General features: G+C 47.0%; 1 protein-coding gene across 2 annotated transcripts; it reads right to left on the bottom strand.

Moving 5' to 3' along the window:
* Positions 1-71: 71 nt before the first annotated feature.
* Positions 72-18,654, bottom strand: FKBP10 (FKBP prolyl isomerase 10). 2 transcript variants are annotated; one of them, XR_014541015.1, is made up of 11 exons: positions 17,967-18,654; positions 13,287-13,432; positions 11,866-12,055; positions 10,723-10,868; positions 8,870-9,059; positions 7,057-7,202; positions 6,099-6,288; positions 4,720-4,862; positions 3,758-3,921; positions 1,512-2,546; positions 72-1,475 (listed from the first exon to the last, which is right to left on the bottom strand). XR_014541015.1 is itself a non-coding variant. In XM_083583083.1 (10 exons), exons 1-10 carry the CDS (start codon positions 18,158-18,160, stop codon positions 2,364-2,366), a joined length of 1,692 nt encoding a protein of 563 aa, XP_083439209.1. In that variant the 5' UTR covers positions 18,161-18,654; the 3' UTR covers positions 72-2,363. The 2 variants fall into 2 exon arrangements, 1 of the variants encoding a protein (XP_083439209.1); XM_083583083.1 differs by having other exon boundaries at positions 72-2,546.
* Between the last annotated feature and the right edge of the window lie 2,749 nt (positions 18,655-21,403).

Below are 21,403 nucleotides of genomic sequence, written 5' to 3'. Positions count from 1 at the left end.
CAACGCGTAGGGCAAATGAAACAAACTGGTTGCAGTGAGTAAAAATGAAGATACAGGACTGCTTGGAAGGGTACAGGCAGGAAGGATGAGTTTGTTTAATGTTCAGGTTGAAGTAGATGATCTGTTTGTATTCACTGGTGGCTCTGTAAAAGTTTACTGTAAAAAGTCAGCTGGTATGGTATGTGGTTTGCAGAGCAGTTTTTCGAGCAAAACAAGGGCATTTTTCTTACCCAGTTTATATCCGAAGTTGTCAACAGGTCTGCTCTCCTCTTGGACCTTTTAACAGGAGCTTGTCTGCAAAAACCCCCCACAGCTGAGCATTTTCACCACCATTTTCATCATCACCTGCTATTGTCTGCTGCCGATCAAGTTAATGTTGAAACGCACAGATGCAAGGGGAAGCCAAAAAGTTGGCAACCCCTTGCATGTTTTGACGCAAGGCAGGTGATGGAAGGTTGCTCCCATGCCACCCTCCTTGCACTTAAATCTCCAGTTTCTATCTCAGCCTAATCTTCTGAAGTAGGGCTTGTGGAACAAAAGTGGGCATCATCTATGAATTCAGAATCCTCAGAGGTAGGACACTTGTTGGAAGCCTCATGCAAATGACTCAAGAGACTGGAAACCCAGGTAGCACTTAAAAGAAACCCTGTAATGTGCGTGATTGTGTGTGAGGGAACAAGACTGCAAGTAGGGGTTATGTGCACTGCACATTTTTTGGTGGGGGTCGGGAAGGGAGAAGTAGAGCTTGGAAGAAACGGTGTTTGCTGTGCTTATGTTATGCTCCTTCCAAGATTTGCAGCTGAAGGAACTTGGGATTTTATTGCTGTACACAAGATATCAAATTGGTGAGGAGAAGGAGGCAAGCAGGACTAGTACAGTGGACGCTCGGGTTGCGAACGTGATCCATGCGGGAAGCACGTTCACAACCCGCAGCGCCGTGTGCGCGCACGCGCGGGTTGCGATTTGGTGCTTCTGCGCATGCGCCGAAACCCGGAAGTAACCCGTTCTGGTACTTCCGGGTTCAGCATGATGCGCAACCCAAAATCGTGCAACCCGAAGCGTCTGTAATCCAAGGGATGACTGTATAGGGAAAGAGAGCAGTCCTTATTCCCTACCCTTTTGGCTGCAGGGAGGCCAGACTGACTCATCTTGAAATTTCCAAGTCTGTCCTTCTAACATCTAGCAGTTGCTAAGCCTTCTTAAAAAATACCAGTTCCAGTTGCTGCAGAAATCCAGCAGGTATTTCTGAGAGTGTTGCTGCCCTCTGGTCCTGCCTGCTTGCTTTCTGTAGGCATCTTGCGATAGCAGGATTCTGGGCCACTGGCCTGATCTAGCCAGGTTCCTTATGTAGGCACAGACTTTCCTGGCATAAACAAGCAGCAATGAGGGAAAGCTGCACCTATTAAGAGTCCGCCATCACAACCTGGTCACAGAGGCGGCCAGCCAGCAGTCCCTTGGCCTAATCTCGTGTAGTCCTTGAACTGATTTCAGAAGCCCTCAGGGGGCAACACAGGCAGCTCAGGACTACAAGAATGAGCAGTCCTTTCCTCAGCAGCCTGCTGGGTGAGGAGGGAGGCGGAGAGAGAAGCAGGGCCAGAAAAAGGAGGAAAGAGGGACAGAAAGGAAAGGATGTGGCAGAAAGAATGGTTAAAGCGGTGCACCCTTTTGGCCACACTCACTCCTGTCTTCTGCCCCGCCCACTGCCATTGCACGGTCTGATTACATCAGAACGCACCCGCCATTCAAAGAATATTGGAGCAGATAGGTAACCTTATCTCCACGTTTCCGCTCCACTCCTTTCTAGTTTTGCCCCGAAAGAAAAACTTAATAGCTCATTCTTGGAAATACACTTAAGTAATGCATTTGTTTGGTTCCCGTCACACGTTTCGGGATTCCTTAATATAGAATTCAGCTTCCTCGATTTGGCAAGAGAACACACAAAAATCCAATGGGGGGGGGCAGGGTGTGCGCCTGGAAGCAGCAGAAGGCCGGAGTCGATGGGACGGCTCCTGCTCACGACAATTTTGTTGCAGATGGGATGCCTGAGGAAATAGAAGGGATTCAGTAAATGGTGTGGTGTGTGGTGGTTGTCTGGAAAGGCAATCGTTGCAAGCGCTAACTCCCTGATTTTGGTATGTCGAAACAGGATCTCAGTTAAATAGTTCTCAAAAAAGGGGAGAGGGAAAAAAAGAGCAAAGGTACAAAATGTGGAACAAAATAGGTTTGCGTCTGTAGGTTCAGTCTCTTTAACTCAGGAAAGGGAGTTAGTGAGCTTCTGGCCCCGCAAAGTAGGGGAAGAGGCACCAAACTGGAGTGCTTTTTTAAAAACAACAACGAAGCCCAATCCCAGAGTCCTTTCTTTTTTAAAGTTCCTCGTGTTTAACTTGATCCTCGTCTGATTTCAGCTTCAGTTCCTCTGCTGTGATCTTCCCATCCTTATTCCGGTCTTGGTTTTGGAACATGTCATTGACCACTTTTTCCGGGTCAGGGCCTGGCATGAGACGACCTTTGCCTTCAGAGATCTGAGCTTTGATGAACTCTGAGAACTGCAGAGGGGGGGAAAGAGAAAGCAGGGAAAAGGATAAGCCATTTCCACTGGGAAGGGTGTGTGTGGCATATGCATTCAACAACATGGGAAACAGCATTTCAAGACATCCAGCTCCTATGTCTGGCTTCCTTTATATCAGTCTCTTAACTTTCCTTTGCCTACTGCTTGCCATTTTTCAAGGTTGAGCAAGATGCCAGACTGATGGGGAGAAAAATGAATTGCTAAAGGTGCATTAACTTGAGTAGCTCTAGATGACAACGCAAGAGACGGACAAGACAACTGGAAAAGGGCTGCAGCGTTCACAGGCTGTGCCCTCTGCAGCAAGACGAAGGAAAACCAGGTCCTTAATTGTGTTGGGAGTTTCCATGAGTATAAAAGGCTCTCTACTGCAAGTTACATGGGAACACGAAGGACCCACCAGATGATGGGGCTTAAATGCATGACCCTACAACCCTTTTCTACCCAGGTTGCTCCCTCACGTCTGTAACACCTTAAAAGGGCCCACATCTCACTGCAAGTTATAACCAAAATATTTATCATCTGCTACACATAGCTGTAGCAACCCAATGCTTCCTCTTCCTCTTGCTTTCTCTAGCAACCCAATAATGTACAGATTGTTTTTGGGTGTGTGATGTAACGTTGCATTTTTGATTTCACCATCACTGCAGAAGGGAAAGGACTTCTATAGATGATTTGTTAATTGTTTTATATGATTTAAGCTGTATTTGTGATGTTCTGTAGGGCTATAATGTTAAATCAATTGGTCAGTTAGTTTTTTTTAAATAAAATTAAAAAAGCTTTTCAGCTGAATGATATGGTGCTCCTGGTTAACCAGCCAACCAATTTTCTAAAAAGAAAAATATTTTCAATGCAATGCTTATACAAACTGTAAATGGTGAGCACCATCATATAGGCAGGGATGTCTCTTCCAAGACAATGCCTCCAAGACAACACACATGTGCATCTTCTTAAAATAAAAAGTTTGCTCTTTGCTCCAAGCTATTGTTTTTACCCGTATACAAATGGAATAATTTTTTCCCTATTAATTTACTAAAACTTGAACAACTAACTATAGGGTAGATGCTCTTACTCTGGTGGAACGAACAGTTAGTACAAATGGATCCAGCCGTGGATCCTGTCACCCCGCCCCCCAGTTCAGATTCTTCAGTACCAGCTGCACCCTTTCTAATACGGAATGCAAAATCTCACCTCCTCAGGTGGCACTTCACCATCTTTGTTGAGATCCATGGCTTCAAACAGGTTTTCTGGTAGGTCGCTGTGCCAGACAAACAGGTATCCTTCTGGAACTCCTGGCTCCCGGTGTAGCAGCTCCAACTCAAAGTAGAGAACGGCACTGCCAGGTACACCCCGGGCTGAAAAAGCAAGGTGCACATATCAACAGGGTGAGGTCATCCACAGAGGCACTGGCTAGGCAGCAGAGACCCGGAGTCAAAGCTAGGAGAAACCTATTGACAGGAAGTGACCTCGCTTCTTGAGAGGAAGTGGTATCAGAGGGTTTAGCTACTATTTCTCCTCCTCCTCACTGTTTAATGCCATCACAAGGCCATATAAGGAGCCGTATTGCCACTGCCTACTGGCTATAACGTTATTACTCCTAAATTATAATCATGAATTCAATTCATATAGCCTAGTTTCTCACAAGAACGTCTATAAAACCTGGACCTCAAAATATTTTTGTCCTGAAGCACAGCTCCTGTGATAAACCGACAATGCCCATGTCAAGTTTGAACTACTCTTTCTTAGCATTTGGGCTCTGTAAATATTGGCTACTAATCATGCCTAGTGATGAATAGCAAAAAAGTTTCTGTATGTTCTGTGCTAAAATATAATTGTAAAACTCTACAAAAGGCAATGCGAATTATGTGAAGTTGCGTGTTGCCTTGCGTCATTTATTTTCCTGCTAGTCACAGGGAAGACCACTCTGTCCTACTCTGGCTTCTGAGATTTTACCAGGCAATGCATGCACAGACTTCCAACTATATTTCTGCAGCCTTAGGAGCTAGAAAGTCACTTTAGGGAAAAAGAAAAAAGAAAAAAAAAAGGAAGGGACTGTCCGGTTGCTGAACCCTGAGTCCAGTATCCATTTCTTCTGCTGTCTCTGTGATGTGGACTCTGAAAACAGCTGCCAGAGGCATTGCCCACAACCTTACCTCCACTTTCGCCATGACCCAAATGGGGAGGAACGATGACGGAACGTTTTTCCCCCACGCACATGTTGAGCAGGCCATTGTTCAGACCTTCAATTATCTTGTTGGTCCCCAGCGTGGCTTCTTGAGGGCTTTCATAGTCATGGCTGTCAAGCAGGAAAACGGGGAGATCATTGGAATCCATGGAAATATGATCTGCAGGAATCTCAGAAGTGTGTCTGGGGACCCCTTCCCCAGAATTCTGCTCTTAAGAAAATCATACACACACACACACACACACTGATTGGCATATATATTTATTTTGCATAATTTACTTTGCTACTCTCAGGTTTCAGTGAATTCCGATCCTCTCACAGCAGACAGCCAAGGAAGCTCTTACCGAGTCTTTATTCAATATTCACAGAGAGACGCCTCTGCACGCTGCCTCTTAGGTCAATGGCATTTCTCCAACTGAGCTCCTCCCCCCTCCCTTCCCCTTATGCTGGCTGCCAGGGGCTAATTGTCTCTGAGTCCTTTGCTCTTCCACTTTCAATGCATGCCGGGTTCTGGGAGAAGGGGGGTCAGAAATGCTCTCCAGTGATAACGCGTCAGCTGGCTGCTCTGGCCCTGTCTCCTTCTCTTCTCCCAGCACCTCCCAACTCTTCTGTTCACCTGTCTCTGAGCTGTGACCTTCCTCAAACCACTGCTGGAAGCCACATGACTCAGAAGCTGTATGCCGGCTCCCTCAGCCAATAAAGCGAGATGAGCACTGCAACCCCAGAGTCGGCCACGACTGGACCGAATGGTCAGGGGTCCCTTTACCTTTACAACTCTGTGAGGCACTGACGTAGCCCCAAGGTCACCCAGTGAGCTTCATGGCTGAGTGGGGATTTGAACTGTGGTCTCTCAGGTCCTAGTCTGACACTTGTAACCAATATACCACACTGGGAAGCAACAGTGAAATGGCCCAGGTGAGTGCTGCTGCCCCATCAGGCCGTCCACTACTTCCCTTTAGGTTACTCTGTGATAAGGCAATGTAGGTATTTGTTGACATTTAAATTCCTGCATTGCAGGGGGTTGGGAGCAGATGATCCTTGAGGTCCCACCCAACTCTACAATTCTATGAGATAAGAAGAAGAAGAAGAGTTTGGATTTGATATCCCGCCTTTCACTCCCTTTAAGGAGTCTCAAAGCGGCTAACATTCTCCTTTCCCTTCCTCCCCCACAACAAACACTCTGTGAGGTGAGTGGGATTGAGAGACTTCAAGAAGTGTGACTGGCCCAAGGTCACCCAGCAGCTGCATGTGGAAGAGCGGAGACACGAACCCGGTTCCCCAGATGACGAGACTACCGCTCTTAACCACTACACCACACTGGCTCTAAACTTTAAGCAAAAGACTCACGAGGAGAAGAGTTTTGTGCCATCCAGGAGGGAGCAGTTGTAATGGTAGCGGACAAAGTCTCTGTCTTGGGTGGTGACGTTGCAGTCCGCAGGCCGGTGGGTAGTCTGTATTTCCACAGGGTCTGCGGGATTGTGGAAATCGATGACATGGACGTCGAAGATGAGCACAGCCGAGCCAGGAATCTTGTTCCCTAGAGGACAAGTAGGACAGAGACTTCTTTTTTGGGGGGGTTTAAAGAGTGAGGATGCAAATACACAAAAGTCCTCCAAGGGTCACAGCTGATTCAAGGAAATTTGCAACCTCTAGTCGCAGCATGGAGTATGTTTCTGGGATCTCTTGCCAATGTCCCAGAATACATTCGGGGGCCATTACTTCCATTTTTTTATGTTTCGTTGTTTGGCCCAGTGTTTTCAGCCTTTATACCTTCTGGGTAAAGGTAAAGGGACCCCTGACCATTAGGTCCAGTCGTGACCGACTCTGGGGTTGCGGCGCCCATCTTGCTCTATATGCCGAGGGAGCCAGCGTACAGCTTCCGGGCCATGTGGCCAGCATGACTAAGCCGCTTCTGGCGAACCAGAGCAGTGCACGGAGTGGTACCTATTTATCTACTTGCACTTTGAAGTGCTTTCGAACTGCTAGGTTGGCAGGAGCTGGGAACGAGCAACGGGAGCTCACCCCGTCATGGGGATTCGAACCGCCGACCTTCTGATCAGCAAGTCCTAGGCTCTGTGGTTTAACCCACAGTGCCACCCATATCCCAACACCTTCTGGGAGCCCTCCCCAAATCAACCTTTGTTTTCTTTGCATTCGAAAGCCAAAGCAACATTGGTGGATTTGTGTGGCCACTCAAACCAAGCAGAGATTTCAAAGCTGGGGGGGTGGTGGTTTGTAGATATAAGCCTTCAAAGGGTTCCGCTGAGGGGCTCCCCACACACCTCAACCTGTTCACTCTACTTACCTGCCCCAGTTTCTCCATAGGCCAAGTGGGGCGGGATAATGACTCTTCTCCTTTCACCAATACAGACTCCTTGAAGTCCTTGGTCCATTCCTGGAATAATGTAGCCTTTCCCAATGTAAGTGTCGTAGGTGTGGTTTCGTGAATAACTGGAATTGGAGAGAATCCGTGGGGAAGAAGTGTCTTACAAACTGACATTACAGCAGAGCCTGAAGTTTTCCCCTCCAGATTTCTTAAACCGTGGCTGAGCCCATCCAGAAACAGACCGAAAGAGCAGGGCGAGACATGAGCTCTGTGGCTCGATAGGTTGGAAAGTGAGAATATGTCATCTTCTCACTCTGACAAAAACTTATTGGGCAAGGTTCAGGCCATTGATAGCCTAAGTAACGGAAGGACTTCCAGGTCTCGCTGCTCAGCCTGCACTTTGAGCTGGCTTTGTTTACACTTCCTCTCTCTCTATATATATTTTAATAATTTTTATTAGAATTTTATTTACAACATAACATAAACCGCCCAATACACAATCCACCCTCATTAAACATGAACATAACATGCAGTGAGCATAACAGACAACAATATAAACAACTAAATAAAAGACTTCCTTTATCCTGTATCTGGCCTCCTTATTTACTTCTTATAAACTGTTTCCTTTATGAATAATTATTAAGATTTTTCTAATTATAACTCAAATATCCACAAAGTCTCCTGCAGACATTAATCAAAACAAGTCCAGTATGTATTTTAGGGCACTGTTTTGTAAAGTATTATCTGCATTTCCCCCATGCTTTTTGAAACTCTTGTCTAGTGTGATCTCTAATGGCCTCTGTTAATCTAGACTTTAACAGTTTGTCTTGCCATTCCTTTTTTGATGGCACCGTTTCTTTTTTCCACTTTTTAGCAATTAGGATCCTTGCCGCTCCTATGGCATGGAGGAGTATTTTCTGATCTTCTCTTGCTATACCTGTGTCCATTATCCCTAGTAGAAAAGCTTCTGTATTTTTAATAAAGTTATACTTAAACATTTTTTTAAGCTCGTCATATACTGTGTTCCAGAAGCTTTTGATTTTTTTCACAGGTCCACCAAACATGTATAAGTGTCCCCTCTGCACACTTCCTCTATATTTTGATCCTCTTCTCACCTTCCCCTGTCCTGTTCTGCCTTGGATAGACTCCTTCTGGGCTAGGGATATAAAGGGCGTTGTTTTCTGTTCTGCCTTGCATCTGTTGCACACCCTGCCTGGGATAGCTCAGTCGGTAGAGAATGAAACTCTTAATCTCAGGGTTGTGGGTTCAAGTCCCACATTAGGCAAAAGATTCCTGCATTGTAGGGGGTTGGACTAGATGACCCTCGTGGTCCCTTCCAACTCTACAATTCTATGATTTCTGTTGCACTGCAATTAAAGTTCCATGAAAACGACATTATTCAGCTCGCTGTTCACTGTGGCCAAATATAACAATGTAATTAACTACATTATTATTGCATAATTTCAAGAGGGAGGAGGCGATATTAAATAACACAATAAAAAATGATTATAGAAAATTGGAGACTGGGGAATGGCGGCTGTGAATACTGATCATAATCACCTCCCTGATTTCTATTTCTGTTTGCAGATGGCTATGCAAATTGACTCAATTTCAGGTAGAGCTTCCCATTTTGACGGAATTTCCCAAGAACCCTATTCTAGAAAAAACTGAACTTCTGGTTACGTTAACCTAGCCATATGAAGAATACTGAGGAATGACAGCTCGGTGTAGAAGGGAAGGGAAGATGGTAGAGCTTTCTTATCAATGACAGCTGCATTTCAGTCCCCGTTACCTGGAATCAAAGAGGGTCCCGTCCATCAAGGTGCCATTATAATGGTACCGCACAAAATCTCCGGTCACGGCCTTGCGCTTGCAAGACGCTGGCACTTCCAAGTGCTCCAGGGAGATGCCATCTTTTGGGTTGTGCAGGTCCACCAGGAGAACATCAAAAACCAGGGAGGCTTGAGGGGGGATGACAGTGCCTGAGAAAAGGAAAGGAGGAGCAACTCAGCTCAGGTGGCCACATGGAGCCAGGTCACGGGGAGGAACACTTTAAATCACCCCATTTTTTAGAGGGGACGCCAGCTAATCTGCTTATGAAATACCATTCCTTTCTTCAAGAGAACCGTACGGCAAAGTGTGCCAAGGTTGTGGTTTCTGCCATTTGTGATAAATCCACAATTGAATGTAGCTGACTTCAGCCCACAAAAGTTGTGGCTTTGAGGCTTTTAGTTCTGGGGCCCCCAACACGGTGCCAGTGAACCCTCAGATACCCCTCTCAGTGCCCACCACAGCCCCCTACCAGTACATTCTTTTTTATATTTGTACAGTTTCGTTTGGCTTTGTGAAGAAGAGTTTGGATTTGATATCCCGCTTTATCACTACCCGAAGGAGACTCAAAGCAGCTAATATTCTCCTTTCCCTTCCTCCCCCACAACAAACACTCTGTGAGGTGAGTGGGGCTGAGAGACTTCAGAGAAGTGTGACTAGCCCAAGGTCACCCAGCAGCTGAATGTGGAGGAGCGGAGATGCGAACCCGGTTCACCAGATTACGAGTCTACTGCTCTTAACCACTACACCACACTGGCTTGTGAGCTGTTGTATGGTTGGGAGGGGTTTGTCTGTGTTTTGGAGGCGTTCACTTGTTGTGTGCTTTGCAAGGAGGGGGTCTGGTGCATGCGTCCACCCTTGCATTTCCAAATGTCCCCCCCAGGCCTTGAAAGATGGAGGACCCGTCTTAAACATTAGTGCAGACGCCATGTTTTTAAAGACATCTCTGTGTATGGATGCTTTAGCTGAGATCCCTGCACTGCAGGAAGTTGGACTAGATGACCCTCGGGGTCCTTTCCAACTCTACAATTCTACAAATTCTTGTCCCTCATCACCAAGTATTTGTACAAGAGCCCCTTGTATGTATGCAAAAACGTACATACAGTTTTATGTAAGCGGGACCCTTGAGATCTGCTAGCAGGTACAATCCTATCCCCCCCCCAAAGATATTTATTTCTAAGTACAATAAAGTCTTATTGTCCTTTTTTTTTTGGAAAGAAACAAAGAAAGAATTGATTTGTGGATTTCTTTGACACAGAATCTGAGGTGATTTCTTGCATACTTTCAGAATAATAATTAAATTTAAATAATATAATAAATTTAAATTCTTCTGCAGATATGTAACAATAATATAATAATTTATTATTTATACCCCGCCCATCTGGCTGGGTTTCCCCAGCCACTCTGCGGCTCCCAACAGAATATTTAAAATGCCTTAAAATATAACACATTAAAAACTTCCCTAAACAGGGCTTCCTTCAGATGTCTTCTAAAAGTCAGATAGTTGTTTATTTCCTTGATATCTGGTGGGAGGGCATTCCACTGGGCGGGTGCCACTACCGAGAAGGGCCTCTGCCTGGTTCCCTGCAACCTCACTTCTCGCAGTGAGGGAACCACCAAAAGGCCCTCGGAGCTGGACCTCAGTGTCCGGGCTGAACGATGGGGGTGGAGATGTTCCTTCAGCTATACAGTACTGGGCCACGGCCATTTAGGGCTTTTAAGGTCAGCACCAACACTTTGAATTGTGCTCAGAAAAGTACCGAGTGAATACAGTTCACCTTGTGGTTCAGACTCACAATTTCTTGACCACCTTACCGTAGCCTTTCTCTCCGTAGGCCAGGAACGGGGGGATCACTATTTGTCGTTTCTCTCCAGCACACATGCCTAGCAGGCCCTCGTCCATCCCTTTGATCAGCCAACCTGAACCCACGTAGGTGTCATAAGTACTGTCTTTTCCATAGCTGGGAGACAGGTGAGGATGGAGAAAGGGAAAGAGACATCAGGCAAGGAAGCGGTTCGGAGAAAACAACGCCACCTTCGCAGCACAGCACTGGTCAAAAACAGCCACCCACTAAAAGGTAAAAAAACAAAAAGGTAAAGGACCCCTGGACGGTTAAGTCCAGTCAAAGACGACTATGGGGTTGCAGCGCTCATCTCGCATTCAGGCCGAGGGAGTCGGCATTTGTCCACAGACAGCTTTCCAGGTCATGTGGCCAGCATAACTAAACCGCTTCTGGCGCAACGGAACACCGTGATGGAAATCAGAGTGCATGGAAACATCATTTACCTTCCCGCCACAGCGGTACCTATTTATCTACTTGAACTAGTGTGCTTTCGAATTGCTAGGTTGGCAGGAGCTGGGACAGAGCAACGGGAGCTCACCACCATCACGCAGATTCGAACTGCTAATCTTCTGATCAGCAAGCCCAAGAGGCTCAGTGGTTTAGACCACAGCGCCGCCTGCTCCTCATCTTATTCTTATTCTACATCAGGCTTCCTCAACCTTGGCCCTCCAGATGTTTTGAGACTACGATTCCCATCATCCCTGACCACTGGTCCTGCTAGCTAGGGATCATGGGAGGTGTAGGCCAAAAACATCTGGAGGGCTGAGTTTGAGGAAGCCTGTTCTACATTGTTCTTAATCACTGCATTTAACTGCAATTAACACCACTACCAGAGATCCGGCATCTTTGACCGGACAGCTGCTCTACCTATTATACAGAACGAGAGTCAACTTAAAAACATAATGCTAAATGCATCTTTGAATCCTGTGGCTGGAATCCTCCTCCTGTTTTTTAAACCACCAGCAGCCTTGGAAGGGTAGGGGTCAATCCAGTTCGGGACTGTAGCCAAGGGACTGCTATAATTGCAACTGCAATGACATTATTTTGCTGTCTTTCACTCTCTGTACCAAACCTCTGAGCCAAAACACGCCATCTCCCCTTCAGCACATCCTACCTGGAGTCGAAGGGGGTGCCGTCGAGAAGTGTGCCGTTGTAGTGGTAGCGCACGAAGTCGGAGTTCTCCACAGTGCGGTTGCAGCGCTGCGGCTTGGAGACGGTGGTGATCTGCAGCTTGTCTTCTTTGTTCCAAATGTCAAGCAGGATGACATCGAAGTAGAGGGTGGTGTCCGGGGGAATCAGGCCAGCTATGGGGTTGAAAACGAGGAACGACCATGTAGACCGAAACGACAATTTACAGGGGGACTGGGAGGACACCACAACCACTGCCCCTTCGCTAATGGCACCAGGCCATTCAATACAGTGGTACCTCGGGTTACATACGCTTCAGGTTACAGACTCTGCTAACCCAGAAATGGTACCTCGGGTTAAGAACTTTGCTTCAGAATGAGAACAGGAATCGTGCGGCGGCAGTGGGAGGCCCCATTAGTTAAAGTGGTACCTCCGGTTAAGAACAGTTTCAGGTTAAGAACGAACCTCCAGAACGAATTAAGTACGTAACCCGAGGTACCATTATTTATCTATTTCTATACTGCCATCCATCTGCGTGGTCCTTTACCAAGTACAGGAAATGCATAAAATGGAGGAGAAAAGAGTGGTGGATGGGGAAGCCATGTAAAGCGAAACGGGTGGAACCGGAAATGACAAGAAGTAGGGAAGCTCAAGCGTGTTTGGAGGCGGGAAACAACTTCTCAGTATAGAGCTCAGGGCCTTCCAAAACCCCAAAACGTATTTTATATAATTGACTTTTTATTTCTATTATTTGTATATCATATTTTTGCTTTATTACTATGGCCGATGGCTGATGCAAATAAAGAAGAAGAAGAAGAAGAAGAGTTTGAATTTGATATCCCGCTTTATCACTACCCGAAAGAGTCTCAAAGCGGCTAACATTCTCCTTTCCCTTCCTCCCCCACAACAAACACTCTGTGAGGTGAGTGGGGCTGAGAGACTTCAGAGAAGTGTGACTAGCCCAAGGTCACCCAGCACCTGCATGTGGAGGAGCGGGGAAGCGAACCCGGTTCCCCAGATTACGAATCTACTGCTCTTAACCACTACACCATGCAAGATTCATTCATTCATTCTCAGGGCCTTGCAATGCAGTACAGTGCTATCCTTGCTATGGCTAGCTCAGTCGGTTAGAGCATGGTGCTGACAATGCCAAGGTTGCAGGTTCAATCCCCGTAAGCGACAGCTGCTTATTCCTGCATTGCAGGGGCTTGGACTAGATGATCCTCAGGGTCCCTTTGAACTCTTATGATTCTCCTACCCCCATGCCAGGATCTAGTTGATCAGATCACCATGCACACTCCCTGGCATTTTTGCTTTTTTAATGCACCCTTAAAGGCACAGATATGCAGCTAACATATTGTCAGGCTCGGGCCATGCCTGTCAACCCTGGACTCTCTTGCCACTCACCCACGCCGATGCTGCCGTAGCCAAGATGAGGGGGCACAATGAGGTGCCTTCTCTCGTTCACACACATCCCCTGCAGGCCTCTGTCCATGCCGGTGATGAGCCGCCCCACGCCAGCCACGCCGGCCACTGTGGCACCCCGATCATAGCTGGAAAGGGAAGAAGGCATTGATGGAAGGGATGAGCAGAAACAACAAAAATGGAGCAAAGAGAACTCTAAAATGGCCAGTTAACAGATAACATGATGTGTGGTCATGGCCACTGGCTTAGATTGCTTTAAAAGGGACTGGACCAATTCACGGAGGATGAGATGATCAAAGTCTACTTGCTATGGCTCCAGGCAAGCTCCAGGTTCTCAGGCGGCATATTGGCAAATGCCATTTGCTGGGGAGCAACACTACAAAGTGGTGTGGTGTGGCGCTGTGGGTTAAACCACAGAGCCTAGGACTTGCCGATCAGAAGGTCGGTGGTTTGAATCCCCGTGATGGGGTGAGTTCCCGTTGCTCGGTCCCTGCTCCTGCCAACCTAGCAGTTCAAAAGCACATCAAAGTGCAAGTAGATAAATAGGCGGGAAGGTAAACGGCGTTTCCATGCGCTGCTCTGTTTCGCCAGAAGCGGCTTAGTCATGCTGGCCACATGACCTGGAAGTTGTACGCCGGCTCCCTTGGCCAATAAAGCGAGATGAGCGCCACAACCCCAGAGTCAGCCATGACTGGACCTAATGGTCAGGGGTCCCTTTACCTTTAACACCACATGAAGGTAAGGTAAAAGGTAAAGGACCCCTGGACGGTTAAGTCCAGCCAAAGGTGACTATGGGGTTGTGGTGCTCATCTCGCTTTCAGGCCAAGGGAGCCGGCGTTTGTCCACAGACAGCTTTCCGGGTCATGTGGCCAGCATGACTAAACTGCTTCCGGTGCAACGGAACACCATGATGGAAACCAGAGCACATGGAAATGCTGTTTACCTTCCCGCCACAGCATACCTATTTATCTACTTGCACTGGTGTGCTTTCGAACTGCTAGGATGGCAGGGGCTGAAATGGGAATGGGAGCTCACTCCATCGCGGGGAATCAAACCGCCAACCTTCTGATCGGCAAGCCCAGGAGGCTCAGTGGTTTAGACCACAGCGCCACCCACATCCCCTGGAACACCAGGTGAGGGCTGTGGCTCTCATATTCTGGCTACAGGCTTATCCCATCCGTGCGGTTGGCTGGCAACTGTGAGAAACAGGATGTTAGACTAGCTAGGCCACCCTTAGCCAACTACCAGATGTTTGGCACTACAATTCCCAGCAACATATGCATAAGCCCAGCAACAATTCTGGCCAATTCAGAGGCAAAGGAAGTTTGTGTGGCATGGTGGAAGTGGAAACACGTCTCCCTGAGTTCACTTTGAGGCCTGGCCTGGCTGTTCCCTCCTCAGAGTGGACCTCGTGGAAAACTATTTGAGAACCAGAGATAAGGCTGAAAAGCAGCATTATAGTATAACCCCCCCCCCAAACTCTTCCTGTAACTGTTGAGGGAGCAAAAAGGAAAATAATTCTTGCTGGCTTCAAGATGCGCTTGGATACATTTACGAAAACTATTTTAGGACCGATACAATTATTTACCCAAATTGCACCGCAACAGCAGAAACCACCTTTTTAAACAAAACTATGCCCTGAAGCAAGGAATGTGGGTGTATGCCCGTTTTAGTAAGGCAGAGATTCCGTAAAGTTTTGCTGATGAGGAAAAAAACACCAAACCTCCCAAACTACTCCTACTAGCAGGGAGAGGAGCAAATGAAACCCGATCTCCAACTTCCTTTCAGTCAGAAAAGGAGGAGCAGAATAGCCTGATCCTGCACTCTGAATTCGCCAAGAGGATCAGCCTGCATGTCATGATATGGGGGAGGAAAGGCAGTTAGCACCGAGGTTTCAAATCAAGACCAAGTTTTCTTCCAGATCTCTAGAAAACTGGATCCAGGCATTTTATAGGACTGCTGCTTCCAGTGTGTGCATTTTGGACGGGAAAAGGAGTCACCATCCTAAGTTGCAAAATCCAGCCTTTTAAAATGCATAAGCAGCTGCAGCCTCGTGCGGATGACACGTCTACAGCCGAAACGGCAGATCCCATCATGGACGCCATCTCCTCCCACAGCCTATAGCAGCTCACTGCCTGCCCCCTTCTTTCCGACACACCGCTATCTTGCTTCGTAGCTCAACCTGGCTCTGTGGGCAGTGAAGTTTGATGCTTGAGACACGATTTCAAAATGCCCTAATAGTTTTGTTATGGTTCACTCTAATATACCTTAGGATGTGCCAGCTAAATTACATAGATTCAGCGATGCTGAACCAAGGGATAATGTAATAGCAAAGGACAGGGGTTGTTGCATCCATTCTCAGTCAAACAATTTGTCTTTTGATGCAAGGGAACTACCAGAAAAGTGAGTGAGTGTTCCTTATTTATTAAGGGAGTTTGGACGCATGACAGGTTTAACTAAAAGTTCCACATCTTTATTTTTTTCAGTTTTAAAATGAAGCCTGCAGAAGTTCAGATCTAAAACATCCTTACGTGAAAACGTCCTACTCTAGATGTGTTCCCTTCTCCCTCTTAAAATTTATTTTATCAATTCTGTCCTTATTTGAATTTCGCTTTACTATATCATGTAGAATGTTGGGCTGCAATTTGGTTTGATCCGGCAAAGGAATTCTTACACAGATGACTTTAACTTTCCTTTCCTTTGACGCCCCCCCATATCCACCCTCAAATTCTGCTCCAGAGGGTTGGAAGAAGATTTTGGGGACATGGGGGGGGGGAGAGAAGAGAAGGGAAGTCCGATTGCCTGAATGGGAATCCATGCATGCAACACTGGCTACAATTCTATGTTCAGAAATTCCAAATAGTGCACCGTGGTACTATGCTTGCAACCATAGAAAATGAGTCCGTCCTTTAAAAAACAACCACCAGCCATTCAGCAATGATAATCTTTCCTTCTCCCTCTCTCTCCTTTGATACCCATTTACCTGGGGGAAAGTCCCACTGAACTCTATGGGACTTATTTCCAAGGACTGCACGGATGGAGAAGGGAGTGTCAAGGAGAGGTGCAAACTGAAGGTTTATTATCCTTTGATGTGATCTGATTTTATCATCTGTGGACTTGAGGAATGTGGGTTGCTCTGAGTTTTCACAGGAACAGCCTACAGCAAAAACAGGCCAGACCTAATAGAATGACGTCCATTTTGTCTTATTTCAAACACTTCGCCCTCCCCAAAACACTCCTTGCAGCTCCTTACCCCCCACAATACTAATTGTTGTTATTTTAACAAGTTCCTGGGACTAAATCTCAGATTCCACAATGATATAACCTAAATTTAGCCGATGGGAAGAAATTATCTAAAGTATGTTTGCTAAGGCAAGGGTTTCTGGCCTGAGTTGCCCCCGCTTTCTCAGAGATTTTATATGTCCTTTTCCTGAATATCCAGCATTTCTGAATGGAAATCTCTAATTCTGATAAAAAGAAAAACATGTCAACAGTATTCTATCCAGTTCCCCCCAAAACAAACAAACCTCTTTCCAATGCTCTGGTCACAGAGTCATGACCAATATGTACTTTTAAATATATGCTTTTAATTAAATTATTTTAATTTGAAGCATTACATGCATTTCGTGTCCACCTTCACCCTTGCTTTGCTCCTCATCCCAGTACAACGCAGGAAAGCGCCCCCACAAAATTTATTGCATGCCTGTCCATGTTTGTACCAGGGTGGACCCCTTATTTTTTCCAGACCTGGCTCTCTGCAAAGTCTACCCTGCACCCTTCTAGCCAGAAGATGGCTTGGCAGCTGCAAACCACTGTGCAAAAGCATCTGAAGTTATGCGAGGGATCAGCGGCTCCATATTTCTCTTTCCCCCGAGGCCCCAAAGAAAGGCAGAAGATAGAAGGCACATACCGCCAGAGGCACGCAATTCCTCTTCCAAGGGAGAGAGAGGGAAGGAAGGTCTCTCATTGCTGGCGGGCTGTTGTTTTATTTTTTAAAAGGAAGGGCTGTTTTTCTACAGTTGCATGCATGGCTATTTCAAAAGTGCAAAGATGAAACATTAAAACGTGGGTCTCCCGTCTCTCAACTTATGGGGGACTCTCCTAAGTGGAGGGGCAGGGACAGTGTTAGAAACTGAGATATGAAATCTAGGCACAATGGCACCTTAAAGGTAGGTTATGGACCCATCAATGGAATGTCTAGGCGCACTTTTTGATAACAAGAATACAAAGCTGAAAAGGAATGAACTGCAGCTAAAATATTATGCTCCTTTTCCACATGGTCTAGTGCTTCCCCTGCCCACCCCCCTAATATTCTTAAGAGGGTCTCTTCTCCAGTCCTCAGAGAGTAGCGGGAAGCAGGGGAGGCGAAAAAAGGTCCTCCTTTCCTTCCACGCTGCAGTTTTAATCTGAAATCTTGCACCCAGTACTCAGAAACCACTTTTGCTCGTGAAATAATTCCCTGTCGCAAAATGCGCCTAGAACAATGGGAGTTTCGAACACGGGGCGGGGAAGATATTTTGCCACTCCTTAATTCCAATTTGCCAGGGGCTGCAGGTGAGCCACCACCTAACCCTTTGTCTCTGGATCGAAGGACCCAATCCTGCCCTGGACGGGCGCTGCTGCGCATTTCTCAGCGAGGGAAACGAGAAGGGGGGAAAGTACCTGGAGTCGAACTTGGTGCCGTCCTGAAAAGTGCCATTGTAATGGTACCGGACGAAGTCGCCCATCTGGACTTCTCGCAGGCACACTTTGGGGATGTAGTATCTGTCGATGACGACGTCCTCCAACGGGCCGGGGTCTCCCAAGCCGCGGACCCCGAGCAGGCTCAGCGCCAAGACGAGGCACAGCAAGCTCATGGTGATGATCTTCGACGGTGCGCCCTCGGGCAGGAAAAGGAAGGCTCGGCAGCTGCGCCTGGCGCTGGAAGCAGGCGAAGGGGGAGCGGACGGGGGGTGGGAGGGAGGGAGAGAAGAGCAGAGGAGGCGCTTTCCTAAAAAAAGAAGAAGAAAAAACCCGAAACGGAGGCCTGGAGGATCGCAAGCCAGCCGCTCCGATTTCTGTAGACGTGTAAAAAAGCGGCCTGCGGTTGGCTTGCAAAAAGGGATCGTGGCGGGATCCGATCGCTCTCAGCAGGCAGGGATTGCTTTGCAACCGATTTGGGAATGTGCGCGTGTCTCCCCCACCCCCTTGCTTTTAGGCTTTTGCAGCAAAAACTATTTCAAAGCGTGTCCGGGCAGCCAGAAAAGCCCTGAGAAGAGAGGGCTTGCTTTAAAAAAAGTTTTTTTTCCCCCTTTTTGTTCGCCAGGTCCTAGTGCTTGTTGGCTACCCGACTGGAGAGTCAGGGAAAAGACATGCTTACGTGGTCCCCGAGGGTGCGGTGGGGCAGGAACTGAGCTTTACTGTGCAACATCCCATGGAGAACCCTCCCCCGGGACCGGTTTTTTTGCACAAACTTTTGGAATGCGCTGCCTCAGTATGAACTGATGGCTTTGAAAGGGGTTTAAATAACTTTTTAGTGGGCATTGGGTATGAAAGCTAAATGGACAGTGTTTAGAGAATCAGCATATCCGATGCTGTTAGAAATAGTCTGGAGGTGTGGGTCTTTATAGTTGCTTGGCCTGGTTTTTATTTTTTATTTTTTCCAGACTGCAGAGTTAACTGCATTTCTCAAACCTATAGTCTGAAAAGTGCCACGGACTGGATTTGTGCGCGTTTTTGCCTAATGATTTGTCCATGCAAATAAACTTACGTGAGCTAGAACAGACATTTGATTTTAAATTGCCTCCCTTTTTATCCGTTATAAACCGTTTTAACAAAGCTGTATAAGCAGGGGGGAGAGCGACTCCAAACTGCTTTTCTAAAGCTTTCTAAACTACATTGTGCATTCTTGATTTTTAGATGTTTGTTTTGTTGCTCCTCACAGTGCCTTACAAATACCCTAAAGCAAACCCAAATTCAAAAATGCACAGTACAAAATAAAACCAACACAACAACACTCCAATCCCCGCCATTCATAAACGTAGGCAGGATTTATGCTGGGGGGGGCATAACCTCAGTTAGTTAAGTATTTTTTATTGATTTTTATTGATTTAGGGGGGCACCTGTTCCTCCCTGCCCCCCAGGCTATGTCCATGCCACCATTGAAAGCCAGCATAAAGAGGTAGACTTGTAACGGTCCGTTTAAAAAATCCAAGAGCCATCCTAATTTCTGTGAGAAATCGGGTCCTCCCTTATTGCGCTGAGACCTGGAAACCGGCACCCTGTGTTGTGGGTGGGTACGATTGGCCAATCTGGGATGCAGTCCAGATGGTACAAGGGACCTATTTATGCCCATGCACGTGACCCAGAGCTTCCTCTTTTGGCATGTGCATTCGGAACACCCGTCCACCTTTCCCTGCTTTTAGGGCTTTGCGCTTGACCTTGCTATGCCGTCGTGTGTCGTCTGTCATGGGGACAGGGGCAGGAATTTTCCCCACTTGGCTGATTGGCTGTTGCCATTTGGGTTTCGCCTGCCGCGTAGCAAATCGTCACAACTTGTAAGGTTGCGGATAGGCTCTGGTTCAGGTGATAGGGATGGGGGAACGCTCTCGCTCTTGCTCTCGCCATCTGTTATGTACTGAGTTGAATAGGATCCAAAATGCAGCAGTCTGATTGGTCCTAGAACAATAGGATTCAGAATGCAGCAGTCTGATTGGTCTTAGAACAATGCAGCAGTATGATTGGTCCGCAGGAGCCACCCAATCCAGCTCCAGGTGGAAGTGAATCCACAACCTGATTGGCCTACAGGAGAATCCCGGAATTAGCCAATCACGTGCAGCCCATTGTGTAAATAATGTATATAAAGCAGATATTGTGGGGGAACTTCCATTCCTCCTCACCACTATGAGCTGAATAAAGAGCATGAAATCCACTCTCGACTCCAAGTATATTTCACCATCCCTATGTGAAGGGTATTCCGTTAAAGGAATCCAGGGACTTTATGGTTTGGTCAACCCCTAAGAGGGGTTTGTGCCCGTGCCTGAAGCCAGGGAGGCATCAGGGTGGCGGAGTTAGCCCGTTCCCGGCTTTCCGCTTATCCAGGTGTTCACCCTTGGCTGACCTGTTCCTGAACCCTGGGTCAGCGCTACCTGCATGGCAGGGAGCTAGTCGAACCAGAGCCTATGCAACCAATCACTTTCTGTAATCAATAAAGTTGTGGTCTAAATACTGCCAAAAAGCAAAATTTGCGTCAAGTGTGAATTTATTTAGGGGGGTGGTTTCTGGGTCTGAAGACACGAGAGTTCACTCAGAGTCTTGCTGAGAAGACTTCTTTCAAGCTCTCGCCAACCTGATTTTCTTCATCGGCTGGCACTACCTCAGACCCACTGATACAGATCTAAGGCAGAATGATTTTATTTTACTTTTTGGCCATTTTTAAACTCCTGACCTGAAGGCCATGAGATTGGGGTTTTTCAATGCCATTTTTTGGCTCCTGACCTATGGGTCATATTTGCAGCCATATTTCAAAGTCCTGACCTGTGGGTTTTCAGCCTTTGTTTTTTTCTTGAGCTTCTACCAGCAGGTCACATTTTTGGCCATTTTCCAGCTCCTAACCTATGTGCCAGGTTTTCAGCCATTTTTGGTCTCCTGACCTGTGTGGGTCACTTCTTGGAAAATGAGCGAAAATGTGAGCCACAGGTCAGAACTCCAAAAAAGTAATAATGAGCGGAAACAGGACCTGAGGGTGAGGATGGCATGAAAATAAATTTTTTTGGAGGGGAGACACATTTTGTCTTCGCTCAGGGTGCCATATTACCAAAGTCTGCCCTCGCCTTTGTACTTTTCTTTCAGCCAATTACAGTCACATGAGTGGACAGCAAGAAAGAGCCTACTGGACATGCCCTATGCATCATATCCTTGTCACCTGTGTCACCAACTTTTGTGAGTTGTAAGGGGAAGAACATGTCTACCTGTGTAAGTTCCAGGCATGAATTGCAACCCCAACTTTCTAGGACTCTGAACAGGGCCGGATTTAGGTTTGAGGAGGCCCTAAGCTACTGAAGGTAAAGGGGCCCGTGGCACTGTGGGTTAAACCACAGAGTTAAACCTTCTGATCGGAC

Source organism: Podarcis filfolensis (assembly GCF_964270895.1).
Source record: "Podarcis filfolensis genome assembly, chromosome: 13".
NCBI lineage: Eukaryota > Metazoa > Chordata > Lepidosauria > Squamata > Lacertidae > Podarcis > Podarcis filfolensis.
The sequence above is the reverse complement of the archived record's forward strand: the minus strand, read 5'-3'. Positions and strand labels throughout refer to the sequence as shown.